At 43.4% G+C, this 19,986-nt stretch overlaps 1 protein-coding gene across 6 annotated transcripts in view; it reads right to left on the bottom strand.

Moving 5' to 3' along the window:
• The window catches only part of UNC13B (unc-13 homolog B), a 232,897-nt gene extending 216,976 nt beyond the window's left edge, over nt 1-15,921 (bottom strand). For 3 of the 6 annotated variants that reach the window (XM_003911544.5, XM_003911545.5, XM_009188559.4), the window contains exon 1: nt 15,572-15,876. In XM_003911544.5, coding sequence (XP_003911593.2) covers nt 15,572-15,593 — 22 coding nt within the window. In that variant the 5' untranslated portion in view covers nt 15,594-15,876. Of the gene's footprint in view, nt 1-15,571 lie in introns of all 6 variants that reach the window. The other 3 variants (XM_009188557.4, XM_009188558.4, XM_031654840.1) reach the window with 2 other exon arrangements.
• Between the last annotated feature and the right edge of the window lie 4,065 nt (nt 15,922-19,986).

Raw genomic sequence — 19,986 nt, 5'->3', positions numbered from 1 at the left:
TTCCATTTTAAAATTGTGGCTTGGTAGTCAAGAGGCTTGCCAAAAGCTTTCACTGGTAGAAAAAGAATTCAAACAAATCTAAGTACAAACCCAGTGCTTTCAGTTTATAAACTTCTATACTTCTGCCCCTTCCTTGGTCTTATTCCCGCTAACTTTCCACCTTATGTTGCCTACAAGGCCTTATAGTTTTGTTTTTTTGTTGTTTTGTTTTGTTTTGTTTTGTTTTTGAGACGGAGTTTCACTCTTTCACCCAGGCTGGAGTGAGATGGCGCAATCTTGGCTCACTGAAACCTCCGCCCCCTGGGTTCAAGAGATTCTCCTGTCTCAGCAGGATCCCGAGTAGCTGGGATTATAGGCACCCACCACCATGTCCGGCTATTTTTATTTTTTTATTTTTACTAGAGACGGAGTTTCGCCATGTTGGCCAGGCTGCACTGTGGCTCACAGCTGTAATTCTAGCACTTTGGGAGGCTGAGGCGGGTGGATCACCTGAGATCAGGAGCCCCAGCTTCATCTTAATCCACGTTTTCCCTTTCTCTTGGAATATCAGCTATACTTGCCTTCTCTCAGATCCTTCTCCCACTGCAAGGCCTTTGCACAAACTATTTCCTCTGCCTAGAATATTCTTCTCCTTTTCTCGATAGTGTTCTCGTCTTCTAGATCTCAGTTCAATCTTCACTTCATTTGGAGGACCTCTCTGATCTGTGTAGGTAACTTTCCTTAACACATGTTCTCATAACAACATGTACTCTCATTTATAGCACAAATCAGTTGTATTTTTTCCTACTCACAATTTTATATTAATTTGTATGATTCTTCCTTGTTTAATGTCTAACTCCTCCGTAGTCCTACTAGTCTATATAAACTTCCAAGAGGGAAAGGGGTTTTTTCCTCACTATTCCTCCCAAGTGACTAGCACAATTGTGGGGTTTTTTTTGTTTTTGTTTGTTGGTTTGTTTGTTTGAGACAGAGTCTTGCTCTGTCTCCCAGGCTGGAGTGCAGTGATGCGATTTCAGCTCACTGCAACCTCTGCCTCCTGGGTTCAAGCAATTCTCATGCCTCAGAGTCCTGAGTAGCTGGGATTATAGGTGCCCGCCACCATGCCCAGCTAATTTTTATATTTTTAGTAGAGACAGGGTTTTGCCACGTTGGCCACGCTCTTCTCAAACTCCTAACTTCAAGTGATCTGCCCGCCTCGGCCTCCCAAAGTGCTGGGATTACAGATGTGAGCCACCACACCCGGCCCAATAGTTGCTGAAAGAATAAATGAATGAAACCTTTGCACTTTCCTGAAGCTCTCTAAATCATCCCCACCACCTCACTACCAGCTGATAATTTTGCATCCTACTTTACAAAGAAATCAGTTATTATCTCTTCCTTCCCCATCTCATCTTGACTTTCCCCTTCTTACACATTCCTTCCCTTCAAGCTACAAATACTCAAATTTCTTCTTAAGACTACTCTTTTTTTTTTTTTTTTGAGATGGAGTCTTACTTTGTCTGTCACCCAGGTTGGAGTGCAATGGTGTGATCTTGGCTCACTGCAACCTCTGCTTTTTGGCTTCAAGCAATTCTCCTGCCTTGGCCTCCCAAATAGCTGGGATTATAGGCATGCACCACAATGCCTGGCTAATTTTTTTTTTTTTTTTTTTTGTATTTTTAGTAGAGACAGGATTTCACCATGTTGGCCAGGCTGGCCTGTAACTCTTGACCTCAAGTGATCCACCCGCCTTGGCCTCCCAAAGTGCTGGGAGATTACAGGTGTTAGCCACCACGCCTGGCCTATAAGACTACTCTTAACCCTTCTCTTCGCTACAGAACTTCTGAATGTATAGCCTACACTTGCTCATTCCCCTTCTTTACTGCCCAAATACTCATCAACTACTATAATACACTGCCTGCCCTCACATTACCCGAATGAAACTGTTCTTGTTTTCAAATCCAATGATCTCTTCATTTTTCCTAATTCTCATCGAGTCTCCTTCACCTCTATCATCTGATCATTCCTTCTTGAAACTCCCTCTACTCTAGGCTACAGACCCTAACACAACACTCTCCATTTTTCTGCAGTTCTGACCACATCTCCTCTTCTGCCCATTCCTATACACTGGAGTTCCTCGGCTGGACCATCAGCCCCTTTTTCTCCTTTCTGACCCTCCATAAGCATTTGAATTCAAGCTAATGTCTTTATTACCAAATACCTGCAACTTCCAAATATTTGTCTCTAACAGATTTCTCTACCAACCTACAAACCTACATTTGGGGTACCATTTTCTTTTTTTTTATTTTTGTCTTTTGTTTTTTTCCTTTTTGTGGAGAATGGGGTCTTGCTATATTACCCAGGCAGGTCTCAAACTCCTGGGCTCAAGCTATCCTCCCGCCTCTGCCTCCCTGAGAGCTGGGATTACAGGCGTGAGCCACCGCGCCCGACAAGGGGTACCATTTTCAAGGATCATCTGCAATGAGACTGACACATTCAATTCAATATATCTCACATGCAACTTATCTCACAGATCCCATAAACTCAACTGAACCCAACTTTCCTCCCTCTTTGTATTTTCTTCCTCAATTGAGAAGTCTAGGCTGGACACAGGCGCTCATGCCTGTAATCCCAGCACTTTGAGAGGCTGAAGCAGACAGATTGCTTGAGTCCCAGGAGTTCGAGACGAGCCTCAGCCACATGGCAAAACCTTGTCTCTACAAAAATGGTGGGGCACAGTAGCTCATGCCTATAATCCCAGCACTTTGGGAGGCTGAGGCGTGTGGATCACCTGAGGTCAGGAGTTCAAAACCAGCCTGGCCAACATGGCAAAACCCCATCTCTACTAAAAATACAAGAAATTAGCCAAGCATGGTGGCACACACCTGTAGTCCCAGTTATTTGGGAGTTATTTGGGAGGCTGAGGCAAAGATCGCACCACTGCACTACAGCCTGGGCACTACAGCCTGGGGGACAGAGGGACACCCTGCCCAAAAAAAAAAAAAAAAAATTAGCTGAATGTAGTGGCACATACCTGTAGTCCCAGGTACTCAGGAAGCTAAGGTAGGAGAATCACCTGAGCCCTGGAAGTTGAGGCTGCAGTGAGCTGTGATCAAATCACTACACTCCAGTTTGGGAAACAGAGTGAGAATGTCTCAAAAAAAGGTGAGATCCTGTCTCAAAAAAAGAGAGAGAGATCTAGGAAGACTTTCAGCTCCCTGTCTTAGATGAATAGATATCATAAAGCTGGATGAAGAATATTAATACTGTTTTATATTAAAATAAGTACTCATTCTGTGTCTTCTATGTCTGGGACAGTGCTAATCACTTTCACAACAATTATGTCAGCAATACTTTGCTATAGGTATTTTCACCATCACTGGTACTATTACCCTAATAAATATATGAATTTTAAAGATGTGGAAATTAAGGGTCAATGAGATGAGGTAACATATGGAAAGGCAGACAACTCATAGTATTGGAGCTGATATATTCACCAAGCCATGTCTGTCTAAAACCAAAGCTTTTAACATCTAGCTTATATCACAGTGGTTAAAGCATAGCAAGAGTAAAAGCTGTAAAAGAATACGATCAGATAGATTCTGGCCAGGCGCAGTGGCTCATGCCTATAATCCTAACACTTTGGGAGGCTGAGGCGGGCGGATCACCTGAGCTCAAGAGTTTGAGACCAGCCTGGGCAACATGGTGAAACCCCATCTCTACCAAAAATTAAAAAATTAGCTGGGCATGATGGTGAGTGCCTGTAATCCCAACTACTTGGGAGGCTGAGGCACGAGAATTGCTTGAACCAGGGAGGTGGAGGTTGCAGTGAGCCGAGATCGCGCCACCACACTCCAGCCTGAGCTACAAAGTGAGACTCTGTCTCAAAAAAAAAGATAGATTCTGAAGATTAAGATTACAAAAGGAGAGCACCATTCCAAAGAATGACATGCTCTCTGGTATAATTGTGGGAATGGAGGGCTGAAGTGAAGTAGACATACAGGTTTATATCTATCATTTACCCTCCTTTCCTTGGCAAGGAGATTTCCTCTATCCTTTTGCAGACAAAGTCTCTAAAATTTGCTTCATAACTAATTTGGCTCATGTAAGTAATCTAGCCTTTTGAATCATCTTTGCCCTAACTCTAATTATATAAAAGCAATTATCTTCCCACTGTCCAACTGCCAGCCCCTTCTTGGTTGCTAGGCAGATCTCCCTCCCTGCCCTCTAACCTCTTCTCAACATCATTTACAATGAAACGCTAGAGAAATCAATAAAGCAAACAGTTGCAAGAGAAAATTAACAGCCCAACACAGTCCACAGGCCTGTCTTCTACAGCTCTAAAGAAGTACTTACTATGACAAAAGAGAGAACCGAGCAGCAACAGGAAAGCAACACTCTTCTTTCTGGAAACCTATATTCCTAATGACTAAGAATTGCTTCTCCCTATTTATAGGATAAAAGTAGTTCACACAAATACACCTTAGCACAAACTTCCTCTTGTCACATTGTTACCACATATTTTATCACTGCAGGATTCATCAGCACAAAAAAAAAAGACTTCATGATTCTTTTTCCTTTGATTCTATTGGCCTTTCTCACACACCCAGTGGATAATTATTTCTGGACATCACACTTGAGAAAGTACATTTCATTTTTACTAAAGATAATGAAAGAATTATTTTAATATACTTTATAAAGCTGAACACAACATTTTAACCATATGCTTACATTTTTATTCCATTTCCCAATAATCAAAGAAAAGACTGCAACAAAACAGGAAATGCAAAGCTGCTTATCTAACCTTCCTCATCCAGAGCACTTACACCTTAGTATACGAAAGGAAACAGGAGAAGGAGGATTAAGAAAGGTTGATTAAAGATTACAAAAATACAGTTGGATAAATGGAATAAGATCTAGTATTCGATAGTTCAGTAGGATGATTATAGTTAATGAAAATCTATCGTACATTTCCAAATAGCCAGAAGAGAATTTCAGTGTTCCCAGTATGAAAGATGCTTGAGGTGACAGATATCCTAATTGCCCTGAATTGATCATTACACATTATATGAATTTATCTAAATATGACATATATCTCCAAAATACGTACATCTATGACATATCAATTAAAAGAAAAAAAAACAAAGGGGCCAGGCATGGTAGCTCACACCTGTAATCCCAGCACTTTGGGAAGCAGAGGCAGGAAGAGGCCTTGAGCCCAGGAGTTTGAGAACTGCCTGGACAGCATAGTGAGACCCCATCTCTACAAAAAAAAAAATTAATAAATAAAATTTTAAATGAAGCAAATAGGGCTTATTTTTGAAGAGCCCTAGAAAAATAAATTTCACAGTTTTTCTGTGGCAGTTCAAATTTCATCAAGAAATTTTAGTTTCTATTTAATCTAAATCACTCCTGCTATAATTCAAGTGCCTACAATTTCTCCCCTACATAATCTAATCTACACTGTCATGAGATTAAGAAATACATTAAATAAATAATGGTGTATTCATCTAACAAGATACTACATAGCAACGAAAATCAATGAACTACCTGCCACACACATCAAGTGGTAGAATCTGACAAACATGTTAATCAAAATAAACTAGCCTGGGGTGGGGAACAGTGGCTCATGAGTGTCACCTCAGAACTTTGGGAGTCCTGGAGAGAAGGAATGCTTGAAGCCAAGAGTTTGATACCAGCGTGGGCAACATAGGGAGACCCATCTCTACAAAAAACTTTCCAAAAATTAGCCAGGTGTGGGGGCACATGCTTGTAGTCCCAACTACTTGGGAGACTGAAACAGGAGGATCTCTTGAGTTGAGGAGTTTGAGGATACAGTGAGCTATGATCACATCACTGCACTCCAGTCCAGTCAACAGAGTGAGACTTCTTTCTTTAAAAAACTATACTTGAGACCAGGCATGGTGGCTCACACCTGTAATCCCAGCACTTTGGGAGGCTGAGGTGGGTGGATCACCTGAGGTCAGGAGTTTGAGACCAGCCTGGCCAACATGGTGAAACCCTGTCTCTACTGAAAATACAAAAATTAGCTGAGCATGGTGGTGGGTGCCTGTAATCCCAGCTACTCGGGAGGCTGAAGCAGGCAAATCTCTTGAACCTGGGAGATGGAGGGTACAGTAGGCCAAGATTGAGCCACTGCACTCCAGCCTGGGTAAAAGAATGAGACTCCATCTCAAAAAAAAGGAGCCAGGCACGGTGGTTCATGCCTGTAAACCCAGCACTTTGGGAGGCTGAGGCGGGCAGACCACTTGACCTCACAGGTTCAAGATTAACCTGGGTAAAGTGACAAAACCCTGTCTCTACAAAAACTACAAAAATTAGCCAGGCGTGGTGGCACAAGCATATAGTTCCAGCTACTCAGGAGACTGAGGTGGAAGAATCAGCTGAGTGCAGCAAGATTGAGGCTGCAGTGAGCCCTGATTAGCACCATGGCACTCCAGCCTGAGCAACAGAATGAGACCCTCTCTCAAAAAAAAAGAAGGTATATATAGAATACTCCCCAAACTCAAAAACTCTTACTTTAAATGCTAAAGATGGTGGCTCATGATTATAATCCCAGCATTTTAGGAGGCTGAGGCAGAAGGATTGCTTGAGCCCAAGAGTTCAAGACCAGCCTGGGCAACATAGCAAGAACCCATCTCTAAAAAAAAAAAATTTTTTTTTTAATTAGCCAAGCATGGTAGTTCATGCCTATAGTCCTAGGTACTCAGAAGGCTGAAATGAGCATATCACTTGATCCCAGGAGGTCGAGGCTGCAGAGAGCCATGTTGCACCATTGTACTCCAGCCTGGGCAACAAAGCAAGATCCAGTCTCAAAAAACTAATAATAAAATAAGGCTGGGCATGGTGGCTCACACCTGTAATCCCAACACTTTGGGAGGCCGAGGTGGGCAGATCACTTGAGGTCAGGAGTTAGAGACCAGCCTGGCCAACATGGTGAAACCCCGTCTCTACTAAAAATACAAAAATTAGCCAGGAGTGGAGGTGGATGCCTGTAGTCCCAGCTACTCAGGAGACTGAGGCAGGAGAATCGCTTGAACCTGGGAGGCAGAGGTTGCAAGTGAGCTGAGATTGCACCACTGCACTCCAGCCTGGGCAACAGAACGAGACTCCATCTCAAAAACAAAACAAAACAAAAAAACAGTAATAATAATAACAACAATGTGAAAATAAATGTTAGAACAAGACAGTGCAGTTATTTCCCTACTCAAGGAAGAACTTAATTTATCCTGCTTATTCCAAATCAGACCTAATAATCCTAATGGATTCTTTCAGTTTATATAAGAACACTGTATAACAGACATTTTAAAACCTATCTAGATTCCATGGCCTCTTATCTACAATACAGATTTGTGTCATAAACATGCACAGAGAAAGTATTCAACAAATATTTACTAATGATACACAGCCCAAACTTTAAACAAACTCATTAAAGTCTGAAATACACAGCACAGGTAAATAGGATACAAATTAAGCTTATTGGCCTAAAGAGCCCAACTATTAGAAACCGCACTTTTAGAAACTAAATTACAGAATACACTACTTATAAGGAACAGAACAGTTTATAACAATAGCATAGCAGAGGAAATTGGTCCTTTCCCCCATCACTGCCTGGCTCACACAAAGCATAGTCAACTTCCTGAGGCCCTAAGTGAAAGGAACACAGCCACAGCTCTGCTCTAAGGGCAGGGACTACTAGAACCATGATCGATGGAAGCCCAGCAAAAAGGAGTTAGCTGAGGCAGATGACAAAAACATTCAGCGGCAGGTGGCGGGTGGGGAAGGAGATGAGAAGTATCTGACCAACATATCCTTATGTCTGCAAACTCTAATATCATTACCATTCCTACTTTCCACAATGGCTGTAAACCGAAATATATTTTCGGACTCTCCCTAGAGTAGAATCAATGCACAATCAACGTGTCTAGTTAGATGGATGATTAATGATAAGCCATGTTTTGAGATGGCTCTGTCACCCAGGATGCAGTGCAGCGGCATGAACATGGCTCACTACACCCTTACCTCTTGGACTCAAGTCATCCTCCTGCCTCGCCTCCCAAGTAGCTGAGACTACTGGCATGCATCAACACGTACAGCTAATTTTTGAATATTTTTTTGGTAGGAATGGGGTCTTGTTATGTTGCCCAGGCTGGTCTCAAACTCCTGGACGCAAGTGATTCTCTTGACTCAGCCTCCCAAAGTACTGGAATTACAGGTATGAGCCACCTCACCTGTGCAGTAACGAGTTTTTTAAAGGGCAAATCACAATATAAATCAACTTGGTCCTGTTACCATCACCAGTGACATTGTTTTGTTCTGTTTTAAAAATGCAGTCGGGCACAGTGGCTCACACCTGTTAATCCCAACACTTTGGGAGGCTGAGACAGGCAGATTGCTTGAGTCCAGGAGTTCAAGACCACCCTGGGAAATATAGCAAAACCCTGTCTCTACAAGAAAGCCTGTAGTTCTAGCTACTCAGGGGTCTAAGGTGAGAGCATCACCTGAGCCCAGGGAGGTCAAGGCTGCACCGCCACTGCACTCCAGCCTGGGCAACAGAGCGAGACCGTGTATCAAAAAAAAAAAAAAAAAAAGCAAGTAATACATGTTCATATGGAAAATAAAATACAAATAAGAAAGAAAAGTACATGGAAATCACAGGTCAAACTTACTTACAAGATCAGAGTCTTTGGTCGTTTCAATAGGCATAAAAAATATTACCTGTTGATGAAGGATCTGCCTTTAATAGAGGATGTTGATCTGAGACACCGAGGCATCTGGTTCAACTGAGTATAATTATATGCCAAAGAAAACAGCAACGAGCAAATCACACACAAAGTCCAGGTGGAAAGCTAACTGGAGATCTCCAAACATATAACAAAAACCATCTATGCAGTGGGAGGAGAGTAAGGACTGAAAACTACCTATTTGGGTATTATGCTGATCACTGGGTGACAAAATTATCTGCATATCAAACCCCTGCAATATGGCACAATGCAATTTACCCATGTAACAAACCTGCATATGCACCCCTTGAACTTAAAATAAAAAAGTTGGAAAGAGAAAAATTAATAATAAAAAAAAATGGTCAGGTGCAGTGGCTCACACCTGTAATCCTAGCATTTTGGGAGGCCGAGGTGGGCAGATCACTTGAGTGCAGAAGTTCAAGACCAGCCTGGGCAAAATAGGGAAATTCCATCCTACAAAAAGCAGAAAAATTAGTCAGGCATGGTGGCATGCACTTGTAGTCCCAGCTACTCAGGAGGCTGAGATGGGAGGATAGATTGAGCCCAGGAGTTTGAGGATGCAGTGAGCCATGATTGTACTACTGTACTCCAGCCTAGGTGACAGTGCAAGACCCTGTCTCAAAAATAAAAACAAATGTTTAAAACCCATCTACAGGCTGGGCGTGGTGGCTCACACCTGTAATCCCAGCACTTTGGGAGGCTGAGGAGGGCAGATCACAAGGTCAGGAGTTCAACACCAGCCTGGCCAACCTAGTGAAACCCCTTCTCTACTAAAAATACAAAAAAAAAAAATTAGCCAGGCATGGTGGCAGGTGCCTGTAATCCCAGCTACTCAGAAGGCTGAGGCAGGAGAATTGCTTGAACCCAGAATGTGGAGGTTGCAGCGAGTGGAGATGGCACCACTGCATGCCAGCCTGAGCGACAGTGTGAGACTCCATTTCAAAAAAAAAAAAAAAATCTACAAAGATGTTCATTGTAGCACTGTTTGTAATGGTGAAAAGAAAAATATCCTGAATATCATCAATATAAAACTGTTTAAATTATGTATGCTTATATAACAGAATACTCTGCAGCCACTCAAAAGAATGGTATGGACCAGGGTGTCCAACCTTTTGGCTTCCCTGGGCCACACGGGAAGAAGAATAATTATCTTGGGCCATGCATAAAATACACTAACACTGGCCAGGCGCGGTGGCTCACGCCTGTAATCTCAGCACTTTGCAAGGCCGAGGCAGGTGGATCATGAGGTCAGGAGACTGAGACCATCCTGGCTAACATGGTGAATCCCCGTCTCTACTAAAAATACAAACAATTAGCTGGGCGTGGTGATGGGCGCCTGTAATCCCAGCTACTCAGGAGGCTGAGGCAGGAGAATCGCTTGAACCCAGGAGGCAGAGGTTGCGATGAGCTGAGATCACACCACTGCACTCCAGCCTGGGCAACAGAGCGAGACTCTGTCTCAAAAAATAAAATAAAATAAAATAAAAAATACACTAACACTAATGATAGCTGACAAATCTCATAATGTTTTAAGAAAGTTTACAAATTTGTGTTGGGTCACATTCAAAGCCATCTTGGACCACATGCAGCCCACGTGCCACAGGTTGGACAAGCTGGGTATAGACTCACGTGATCTGACAGGAAAATACATCATTGAGGTTAAAAAAAAAAAAAGCTGAAGAACGCTGTACACATTCAACTGCAGAACCTATATACTCATCTGTAATGAAAATTTCCAGAAGGATAGGTAAGAGACAGTAAACGGTAGTTAGCTCTGGGAAGTAAGAATACAGAATGGGGACAGGAGAACTTTTCCTTCTACTTCACACTCTAAACTGTTTCAACTTCTTATCTGCATATTTATCACCTTATAATAAAAACAAAATGAAAACAATGAATTAAAAAGTTAACAATAGTTGGGTGTGGTGTTATGTTCCTTGTAGTCCCAGTTACTTGTGATGCGGACAAGAGTCACTTGAGCCCAAGAGTTCAAATCCAGCCTAGGCAACATAGTGAGATCCCATCTTTAAAAAAAAAATTAAATTATAAAAAGTTAGCAATGGTATTGGCAGGTGGTGGGCCCATGAAAATTTTTCTTTTTTTGTACTTTTCTGCATTTTCTTTATTTTCTATAATTAGCAACGTATTACCATATACTTTTTTTTTTGATACAGAGTCCTGCTTTGTCACCCAAAGCGTGCAGTGGTGTGATCTCGCCTGACTGTAACCTCTGCCTCCTGGGTTCAAGCAATTCTCACGCCTCAGCCTCCCAAGTAGCTAGGATTACAGGTGCACACCAGCATACCTGGCTAATTTTTGTATTTTTAGTAGATACAGGGTTTCACCATGTTGGCCAGGCTGTTCTCAAACTCCTGGCCTCAAGTGATCCTCCCATCTCAGCCTTCCAAAGGGCTAGGATTACAGGTAAGAGCCACCACGCCTGGCCTGCATGTATTACTTTTGGGGGGAAAAACCCCATAAATTATCTAACTAAGCACTGTTATAAACACTGGGAATTACAAAGAAATACTATGGAAAGATCTGATTCTAAAAATGCTTTATAATTTGCTTGGAGAAACTTGGTCATGAATACCAAGACAATAAAAGTCAAACAAAACCCTTCATTTAGTTTATTGGAGTTGTTCATGTGGCACTGGTTCCTATGGAAGCCCAAAAAAAGTATCAGTGTTATAAGTAAAGCTGTGGCAAAACATGTTAGAGACTTATATTTCTTTATACTTAAGGAAATATTTAAAGAAAGACTAAGTGAATTATATAAAAGAGTGGTTTCTTAAAAATTCAAGTCTAGGCCAGTTGCAGTGGCCCACGCCTGTAATCCCAGCACTTTGGGAGGCCAAGGTGGGCAGATCACAAGGTCAGGCGTTTGAGGCCAGCCTGGCCAACATGGTGAAACCCCGTCTCTACTAAAAATACAAAAAATTAGCCGGGCATGGTGGCAGGCGCCTGTAATCCCAGCTACCCCAGAAGCTGAGGCAGGAGAATTGCTTAAACCTGGGAGGCAGAGGTTGCAGTGAGCTGAGATCACACCACTGCACTCCAGCCTGGGCAACAGAGCGAGACTCCGTCTCAAAAAATTAAAAAAAGGCCGGGCACGGTGGCTCACGCCTGTAATCCCAGCACTTTGGGAGGCCAAGGCGGGCGGATCACAAGGTCAGGAGATCGAGACCATGGTGAAACCCCCGCCTCCCTACTAAAAATAGAAAAATTAGCCGGGCGAGTGGGGGTTTCTGTAGTCCCAGCTACTGGAGGCTGAGGCAGGAGAATGGCGTGGAACTCCGGAGAAGCGAGCTTGCAGTGAGCCGCAGACTGCGCCACTGCACTCCAGCCTGGGCGACAGAGCAAGACTCCGCCTCAAAAAAAAAAAAAAAAAAAAAAAAAAAATTAAAAAAAAAAAAGGCCGCTGCGCTCAAGCCTGTAATCCCAGCATCTGGGGAGGCCGAGATCGGCGGATCACGAGGTCAGGAGATCGAGACCATCCTGGCTAACACAGTGAAACCCCGCCTCTACTAAAATACAAAAAATTAGCCGGGCGTAGTGGCGGCTTCGTAGTCCCAGCTACTCGAGGCCAGCTGAGGCAGGAGAATGGCGTGAACTCCGAGGTATGGAGCTTGCAGTGAGCCGATCGCGCCGCACTGCACTCCAGCCTGGGGATTTACAGAGCGAGACCCGCCAAAAAAAAAAAAAAAAAAAAAAAGTTCAGTCAACCTCCCACTCAATGGTCATCCCTGAACATCCTTACCACTCATTCAATTTCTGCTTAGTGTCAAAAAATCTAACTAGCCCATTCCATTTGTTATGAACAACCCAACTGTTCTTATGTTAAGCTAAAATCCAATTTCCTGTCATTTTCAACCACTGATCCACACTTGTCCCAGTTCTGTCCTCTGGAATGACAAAAAAAAAGATATAACTTCTACAAGACAGTTTTTTAAAGTCTTCATGAACTATTATGATCCTCTTCCTCTTAAATCTTCTAGAACTAAATTTCCCATATTCTTCAAATGGTTCAGTTCCTATGTGTTTCATTATTCTAATCATTCCCCTCTTAAGATAATCTAGCTTCTCAATATGCCTCTTAGAAGGAAATACCACAGCTAAACACAAAATTCCAGATCTGATCAGACCAATGCTGTTACTTCCTTTGTCTGGGTCACCATAAGCACCACAATACAAGACCAGTTGCAGGCAGCATATGATTCATTTCCAAATTAGTGGCACTGTTCAGACCACAAGTGCTCTGAGGGTTTAAAGGAAAAAGAGATCACTGTGGACTGGGGACCTCAAGAAATTTTCAACAACAAAAAAGTAAACTGTTAGCTGGGAAAGGAAGAATACACTTTAGATAAGCAGAAAATACAGAACGAGTATTTCAGGGGGCACAAGTGCAGAACAGAGCAGAGAGGAATAAACAGAGTTAGTGCTAGAGCAAAGTCTGCATATAGATAGGCAAGAATAGAAGGCCATTTTTTTTAAGGAGGGCTGGCGTCAGAGTATTGAGAGCCTTAAAACCTGCAGGCAATAAGGCATGATTAAAAGGAAAGACAAAAGAACTGACTTATTGAATGAAATGCTTAGGAATGATTAAATCAATACCAGTTTGCCAATTTCTATATCAAGTTAACTACTTTTTGAACTCTGACTGCATAGGAAGTTTCTAATTGATTCTACTCCAAGATAAATTGAAATTGAGTTGTAATAAATATCACTACATAGGCTGCTTTCAGAATATAACATTCCTACTACCAAAATATAATGCAAGGAATGTCATTTTAGAAAGATGTATTTTGTGCTGGGTGCGGTGGCTTATGCCTCTAATCCCAGCACTTTAGGAGGCCGAGACAGGTGGATCACTTGAGGTCAGGAGTTCAAGACCAGCCTAGCCAACATAGTGAAACCCTGTCTCTACAAAAAATACAAAAATTAGCTGGGCCTGGTGGTTCATGCCTGTAATCCCAGCTGCTTGGGAGGCTGAGGCATGAGAATCGCTTGAACCCAGGAGGCAGAGGTTGCAGTGAGCCGAGATCGCGCCCCTGCACTCCAGCCTGGGTGACAGAGTGAGACTCTGTCTCAAAAAAAGAAAAAGAAATGAAAAGAAAGATGTATTTCAATTCATTTCTGTAAGTTTTCCCAGAATGAATACCTTGCCATTCATTATGAATATCTGCATATAAGGTACCTGTTTGTTTCAGTAATTAAAATCTTCTGGATCTCTATTCAAAAAGACAATGACCTGCTGATCTCTGTTTATCCAGATTCAAAATAGAAGAAACTCCACTAATGTAACATTAAAAAGGAAAGAAGTTAGCTAAATAGCAGAATTTCTACACAATGAAACCTGTCTGCTATTAAAACAAATGAAAACACCAGTAGTAATTTAAATTCAGTCAAATAGGAATTTCTGATTTACAAGTGCTCCTGCCTAAAGGGTCTTTCATAAGGACTAGCTCTGTAATACAGCACGGCAGTAGAGAATTAAACTGTCAAAGAGACACAGCAAAGCCCAACCTCTCCCAAATCCTGCTACTCAGCAGCAGGGATCTAAAGGAATAAATACATTCCCAGCTGCTGAGAGAAATGTCTTACTAAAAGCAAAGCAAAATTCTCATTAATGAAAAATCAACCATGAAAAACTGTATGTCTCATAATCCCCGGAAACGGCCAAATCCATTTTGGGTTAATGCAGATTTAACAGAACAGTGGAAGAGAACAGAGCAAAGCAGTTCCATTTGCCAGCAGCTGGGGGAAACACCGTTACTGTAGAAATCACAAACAACAACAATGCTTCTAATCTGTAGAGCCAAAAGAAATATGAACTCTATCCAATAAAAGGTATCAGGAAAAGGCTCTAGTGAAGGCTCTAGTTGATAAATGCTCATTTACAATCAAGACACATCAGATATGATAGGCTGTAACTTGAATTTCCCGAGATCAAATTAAATGGCTAATCCAAACCCTGTGTTTTTCTGATCAGATAATCTCTCTGAAGTCACAGTACTTGCATTCATTCAAAACCAGCATTAAGCTTCTACAACGTCAGACACTAGGAATACAAAAACTAATAAGAAACAGTCTCTACCCACATGGAGCTTAGTTTGCATACCATGCCTCATCTTAAACCCCAAAGCTCTTGCTTTAAGATATCTTCTTAGATGGGTCAAGTGTCCTCAGGGGAAAAGCAATAATGGCCCTTCACCTTGAGTTACTGTGAGGCAAGCTAAAATAAAAATAAAAATAAATCATACCTCTTATCCTCAAAAGCAGTCACCACATCCTCCCAAGTGGAACAGAATAATCATCTTAGCCTATACTACAGGTTAGTGTTCAGGGAAGTGGCAGGGCACAAGACAAGCAATAGAAGGGATGTGACAGCTGTACCACTAACGCATTCAAAGTGTGATAAAAAGAACCTGCTACTAAGCATACCGTAGTGTTACGGTGCAAGGAGGAGGAGGAAAAGAATGAGAGGCGGCCCACCATTCACAGGCACCAACCATCCGCGGTCTCCTAACTCGTCCACTCTCACTAGAGAACCTCAGTCACTGTTTAATAGGATCTGAGCCTGCCGGCCAACAACGTTGTCACATGGCTACCAGAATGGGGAAATAATCTTCCCTTGCAGGAACGTGGGGGAAAACAAGAAAGAGTGGAAACGACTCAAGCGTTTATAAGTGATTGTCAACATAATCGTCCCCCAAAGCACGGACGGGATGTAAAGTTTGGGAGAGACGGTCACCGGACGCCCACTGGAAGGGTGCGGGGACCTCTACGCCGACACCCCGCCTCCCCGCGCCAGTCCGCGCACTCACCGCGCACGCAGAGCAGTGACATGGCCGAGGCGCGGGCAAGCCTCTACCGCGCCCCAGCCGCGCCGCGGCGCCGGACTGCTCCCTCTTTCCGCTCAGCAGGTGCCGCGACTGCTCCCGTTACCGGCCCTACGGGTCTGGCCGCTCCTCATGGTCCCGGTCGCAGGTAGCGTCCCGCCGCTGCCTCGGACCCGCCCCAAATCTCACCGTCTGAGCGACCTCCGGGTAGCGGTGAGTACCGACGGGCCGGCTGGGGACTGGGCGCGGCACCGCGACGCCATCGCTGGGAGGTAGGAGCGGCCGGGACTCCCTCCCGTCATTCCACCCGGGATCCGCGCGAGCGCCTGGGCAGAGCCAACCCGTGGCGCCCCGCCCCCCAGCCAATTAACTCACGCCCAGTCCACCGACCCCGCCCCCCCCCCCCCCCGCGAGCACGTAGGAGGCGGGGTTCCCTTCCTCTTTTTGAGATCCTGAAGTCAGCTGCGCCCACTAATCAGGCTTACAGTAGGGAGCAAGGGGCTGACCCTCACCTGTGTGAGGCGGGAATGGAAGCCCTCTGTTCCTCCTGCATGGGCGGGGCTTCCACCCAAGAACAGATTATTTTCATTGAAGGATTTCCACTGGACTTTCTTACGGTCTAGCCCTCATAGCTGACAGCCTGTAATTTTAAGTTAATGAGGTCGCACTGCACCGCAAAGTAAGTTTTAATTAGCAACTAGGGCAAAAGACAAAACTGAGTGGGTGTGAAGTATGTCTGGAGACCTCAGTTCTTATCTAGACCTTTCTTCATGCTCATCATTGTATGTCCAATGTCTGGAATAGTGCCTAATGTATGGTAACCAGTCCGTAAATATTTACTGAATGAAGTGTCTCACGTGACCGTGTGAAGAGACCACCGAACAGGCTTTGTGTGAGCAACATGGCTGTTTATCATGGGGACATGATGGCTTAGCTTGGGCTCAGAAGCCTGACATGAAGGATGGTTACCACGGAGGGATTCTGAGTGGAGATACCTCTGATCTTTGACAAATCTTCTATCGGTGCTTGGTACCAACATGAGCTAACTTAATGGCTCAAACCAACAGACAATTTGCTAAGGTCTGGGAGCACCCCCTCCAGAGAATCCCTGACCTCCCAAAATGTGGTCAAGATCTAAAGTTTATTTTGTTGTACAGCTCCCTATTATTATTATTATTATTATTATTATGGAGTTTTACTTGCTTCCAACAAGGAAGGCAAATTTTCCTGCTTCCATGATGAAAGAAGGCAGGTAACTCCTTTATGGAGTTTGAGCTCACTTCCAACAGGGAAGATGAGGGTTTTTTTTTTTTCCTGTTTCTAGGATGGTAGAGAGCCATTTTCAGCCTGAGACTCACTCCTAGATAACTAGCTGAATAGGGATTTTGTCTTAGCTAAAGTTAACAACCAGCTGGTCTTAATTTCTCCTTACCATTAGAGTGCTCAGTGATCATATTGTTGGGTTTTTTTGTTTTTGTCTTTTTCCCACTGACCAACACTGCCTCACTTGGTCAAATCCAAGTGAGAATTCCGAATTATGGGTAACAAGGCCTCTCTAATTTGACAAAAATTCCTCACAGCTGCAAAAGAAAAAAGAAACAGAAAACAAAAAACCGTGTATTTGGTTTCTGTGTTTGCTTCCTGGTCTTAAAAATTCACCTGTTCTTAGGCTGGGCACGGTGGCTCACGCCTGTAATCCCAGCACCTTGGAAGGCTGAGGCTCATAAGGATCATGAGGTCAGGAATTCAACACCAGCCTGGTCAACACAGTGAAACCCTGTCTCTACTGAAAATACAAAAAAAATTAGCTGGGCATGGTGGTGGGTGCCTGTAATCCCAGCTACTAGGGAGGCTGAGGCAGGAGAATCGCTTGAACCGGGAGGCGGAGGTTGCAGTGAGTGGAGATCGCGCCACTGCACTCCAGTCTGGGCGACAGTGTGAGACTCTGTCTCAAACTAAAAAAAAAAAAAAAAAAAATTCAACCGTTCTTTTGTTTACTTTTCTTCCACCCTATACCTCCTTCACCCTTTGCCATCTGCATTGCCAAAAAATCGTGACATGGCTTCTAATGACTTGAACCTCCTTATCGAATTTAGAACAAAGGTGCCACTCACCCCCTTTTGGGGTGTTCTCTTGTCTTTGTGGGATTTCAAGAGTCATGGGCGGATTCTTTTTTCTTTCTTTTGTTTTTTTTTTTTTGAGATGGAGTCTCCCTCTGTCACCCAGGCTGGAGTGCAGTTGCGCGATCTGGGCTCACTGCAAGCTCCACCTCTCGGGTTCATCCCATTCTCCTGCCTCAGCCTCCCGAATAGTTGGGACTACAGGTGCCTGCCACCACGCCCGGCTAATTTTTTTGTATTTGTAGTAGAGACGGGGTTTCACTGTGTTAGCCAGGATGGTCCTGATCTCCTGACCTCGTGATCCACCCACCTTGGCCTCCCAAAGTGCTGGGATTACAGGCATGAGCCACCACACCCGGCCGGGCAGATTCCCTTAGGTCTAAATCTCTGTTTTCTTCTATTGCATGACATGACCTCTTTGGCTTTGGGTGCCAGAGATGACCTTGCACTGTAAGAGGATTTGACCTTGGTGTGTATAATGTTGTACAAAAGCTACAAAGTTACCAGAGGCTAAGCACAGTGCGGGTGGTTCACGCCTGTAATCCCAGCACTTTGGGAGGCTGAGGCGAGTGGACCACTTGACCCCACAAGTTCAAGATTAGCCAGGCGTGGTGGTGTGCACCTGTAATCCCAGCTACTTGGAAGGCTGAGGTAGGGCAATTGCTTGAACCAGGGAGGTGGAGGTTGCACTGTGCCAAGATCACGCCACTGCACTCCAGCCTGGGCGACAGAGCAAGACTCTATCTCAAAAAAAAAAAAAAAGAATCCTAATTCTAGTTTGGAGATGCATTCTGAAGGATCCTCTCTATTGCTTTTTCTCCCAACATTAATCTCAATTCCGTTTGTCTGTGTGTATTTGCGTGAGGAACTGAACTGTTGCTTTCATAGGTATATGAGAGACTGAATTTTCTCAGCTCCAAAAAGAAAGGGCATTGGCTTCTCCCAGCTGATAGGTGCTCCTGAGTGACTGGGGACTTTATGGGAGTGTCTGGAAGTTTGACCCCCTACGATGTGCAGCAAGCAGTCCTGCAGGGAAATCCATAACAAAAATTAATTTAGGCCAGGTGCAGTCACACACACGTAATCCTAGCATTTCGGGAGGCCGAGGCAGGCAGATCACTTGAGGTCACGAGTTCAAGACCAAGCCTGACAAATATAACAAAACTCCATCTCTTCTAATAATACAAAAATTATTCAGGTATAGTGGTGTGTGCCTGTAACTCCAGTTACTTAGGAGACTGAGATGTAAGAATTGCCTGAACTCAGGAAGTGGAGGTTGCAGTGAACCAAGATTATGCCACTGCACTCCAGCCTGGGCAACAGAGTAAGACCCTGTCTCAAAAAAAAAAAAAACTTTTTAATTTAAAAACTGGCTCATCCAGGAAACACATTGAAGGGCTGATCACCCAGTGTTTTGAGCCCTCTCAGAAGTCATAAACCTCTGGAGAGAGAAACTGAGACGTGTAAGAGGGTGGAAGCAATTCAGTGGTGGCACATTGTGGAGTCCTGCCCACAAGCAGCACACAATAATCCACCACACAAAAACTCTAGGCCAAGTTCAGTTTCTCCTTTTAAGAAAAAAAGAAATGGAAAACAAATAATCTAAGAATGAGAAGAAAACAAGGAGAATGACCCTCTTTTGAGCACTCTGTAGGTTTTATGGCACCTCTACTTCCAAAGTTTATGTAGAATGGAAATAATATGGTCTTTGTGCACATTTACTTTAAGGAAAAAGAGCCCTAAGGTCGACCTACAAACTATAGAGTTCCTAAGACCTCTTTTCTCTATTCTTCTTTTCTGCCTGCCCTAAATCTGCCATTATTTTCTATTAAGATAAAAACCACAGTTTTGATCCAACAAGTTCTTTTTGCAAACCGGTAAATTTGTATTTATCTCATGACTAAAAGTTCTGAAGGAAAAGCTATAGGTTGTGTGTGTGTTTGTGTCTGTGTGTGTGTGTGTGTATTTAAAAGGCTTTTATAATTTCTATAATTTTATGTTTAATTGGCAATTAAATCTGTTTTAATTTCCTTCTAGCACACCAGACTTTTTCTGTCCACACTTTATAATGTAAATTTTGCTATTTGGAGTTCACCTGAGTTGTTTTCTTTAATATGCAAATTTAAGGCTATTTAGCTGACAACTTCCTAGGGTTGTGAAACAGGTTATCAAGAATCTGAAAGTAGGGGGGAGTGGGGAGGGGAAAAAGAAGAATCTGAAAGCCTAAGGGAAAAAAAAGTTTTTTATGAATCTATAAGAGTTACCTCTAGGCCAGGTGCG

The sequence above is a fragment of the Papio anubis genome, chromosome 13 (assembly GCF_008728515.1).
Source record: "Papio anubis isolate 15944 chromosome 13, Panubis1.0, whole genome shotgun sequence".
Taxonomy (NCBI): domain Eukaryota; kingdom Metazoa; phylum Chordata; class Mammalia; order Primates; family Cercopithecidae; genus Papio; species Papio anubis.
Note: the sequence above shows the minus strand (reverse complement) of the source record. Positions and strands in the feature narration are given on the sequence as shown.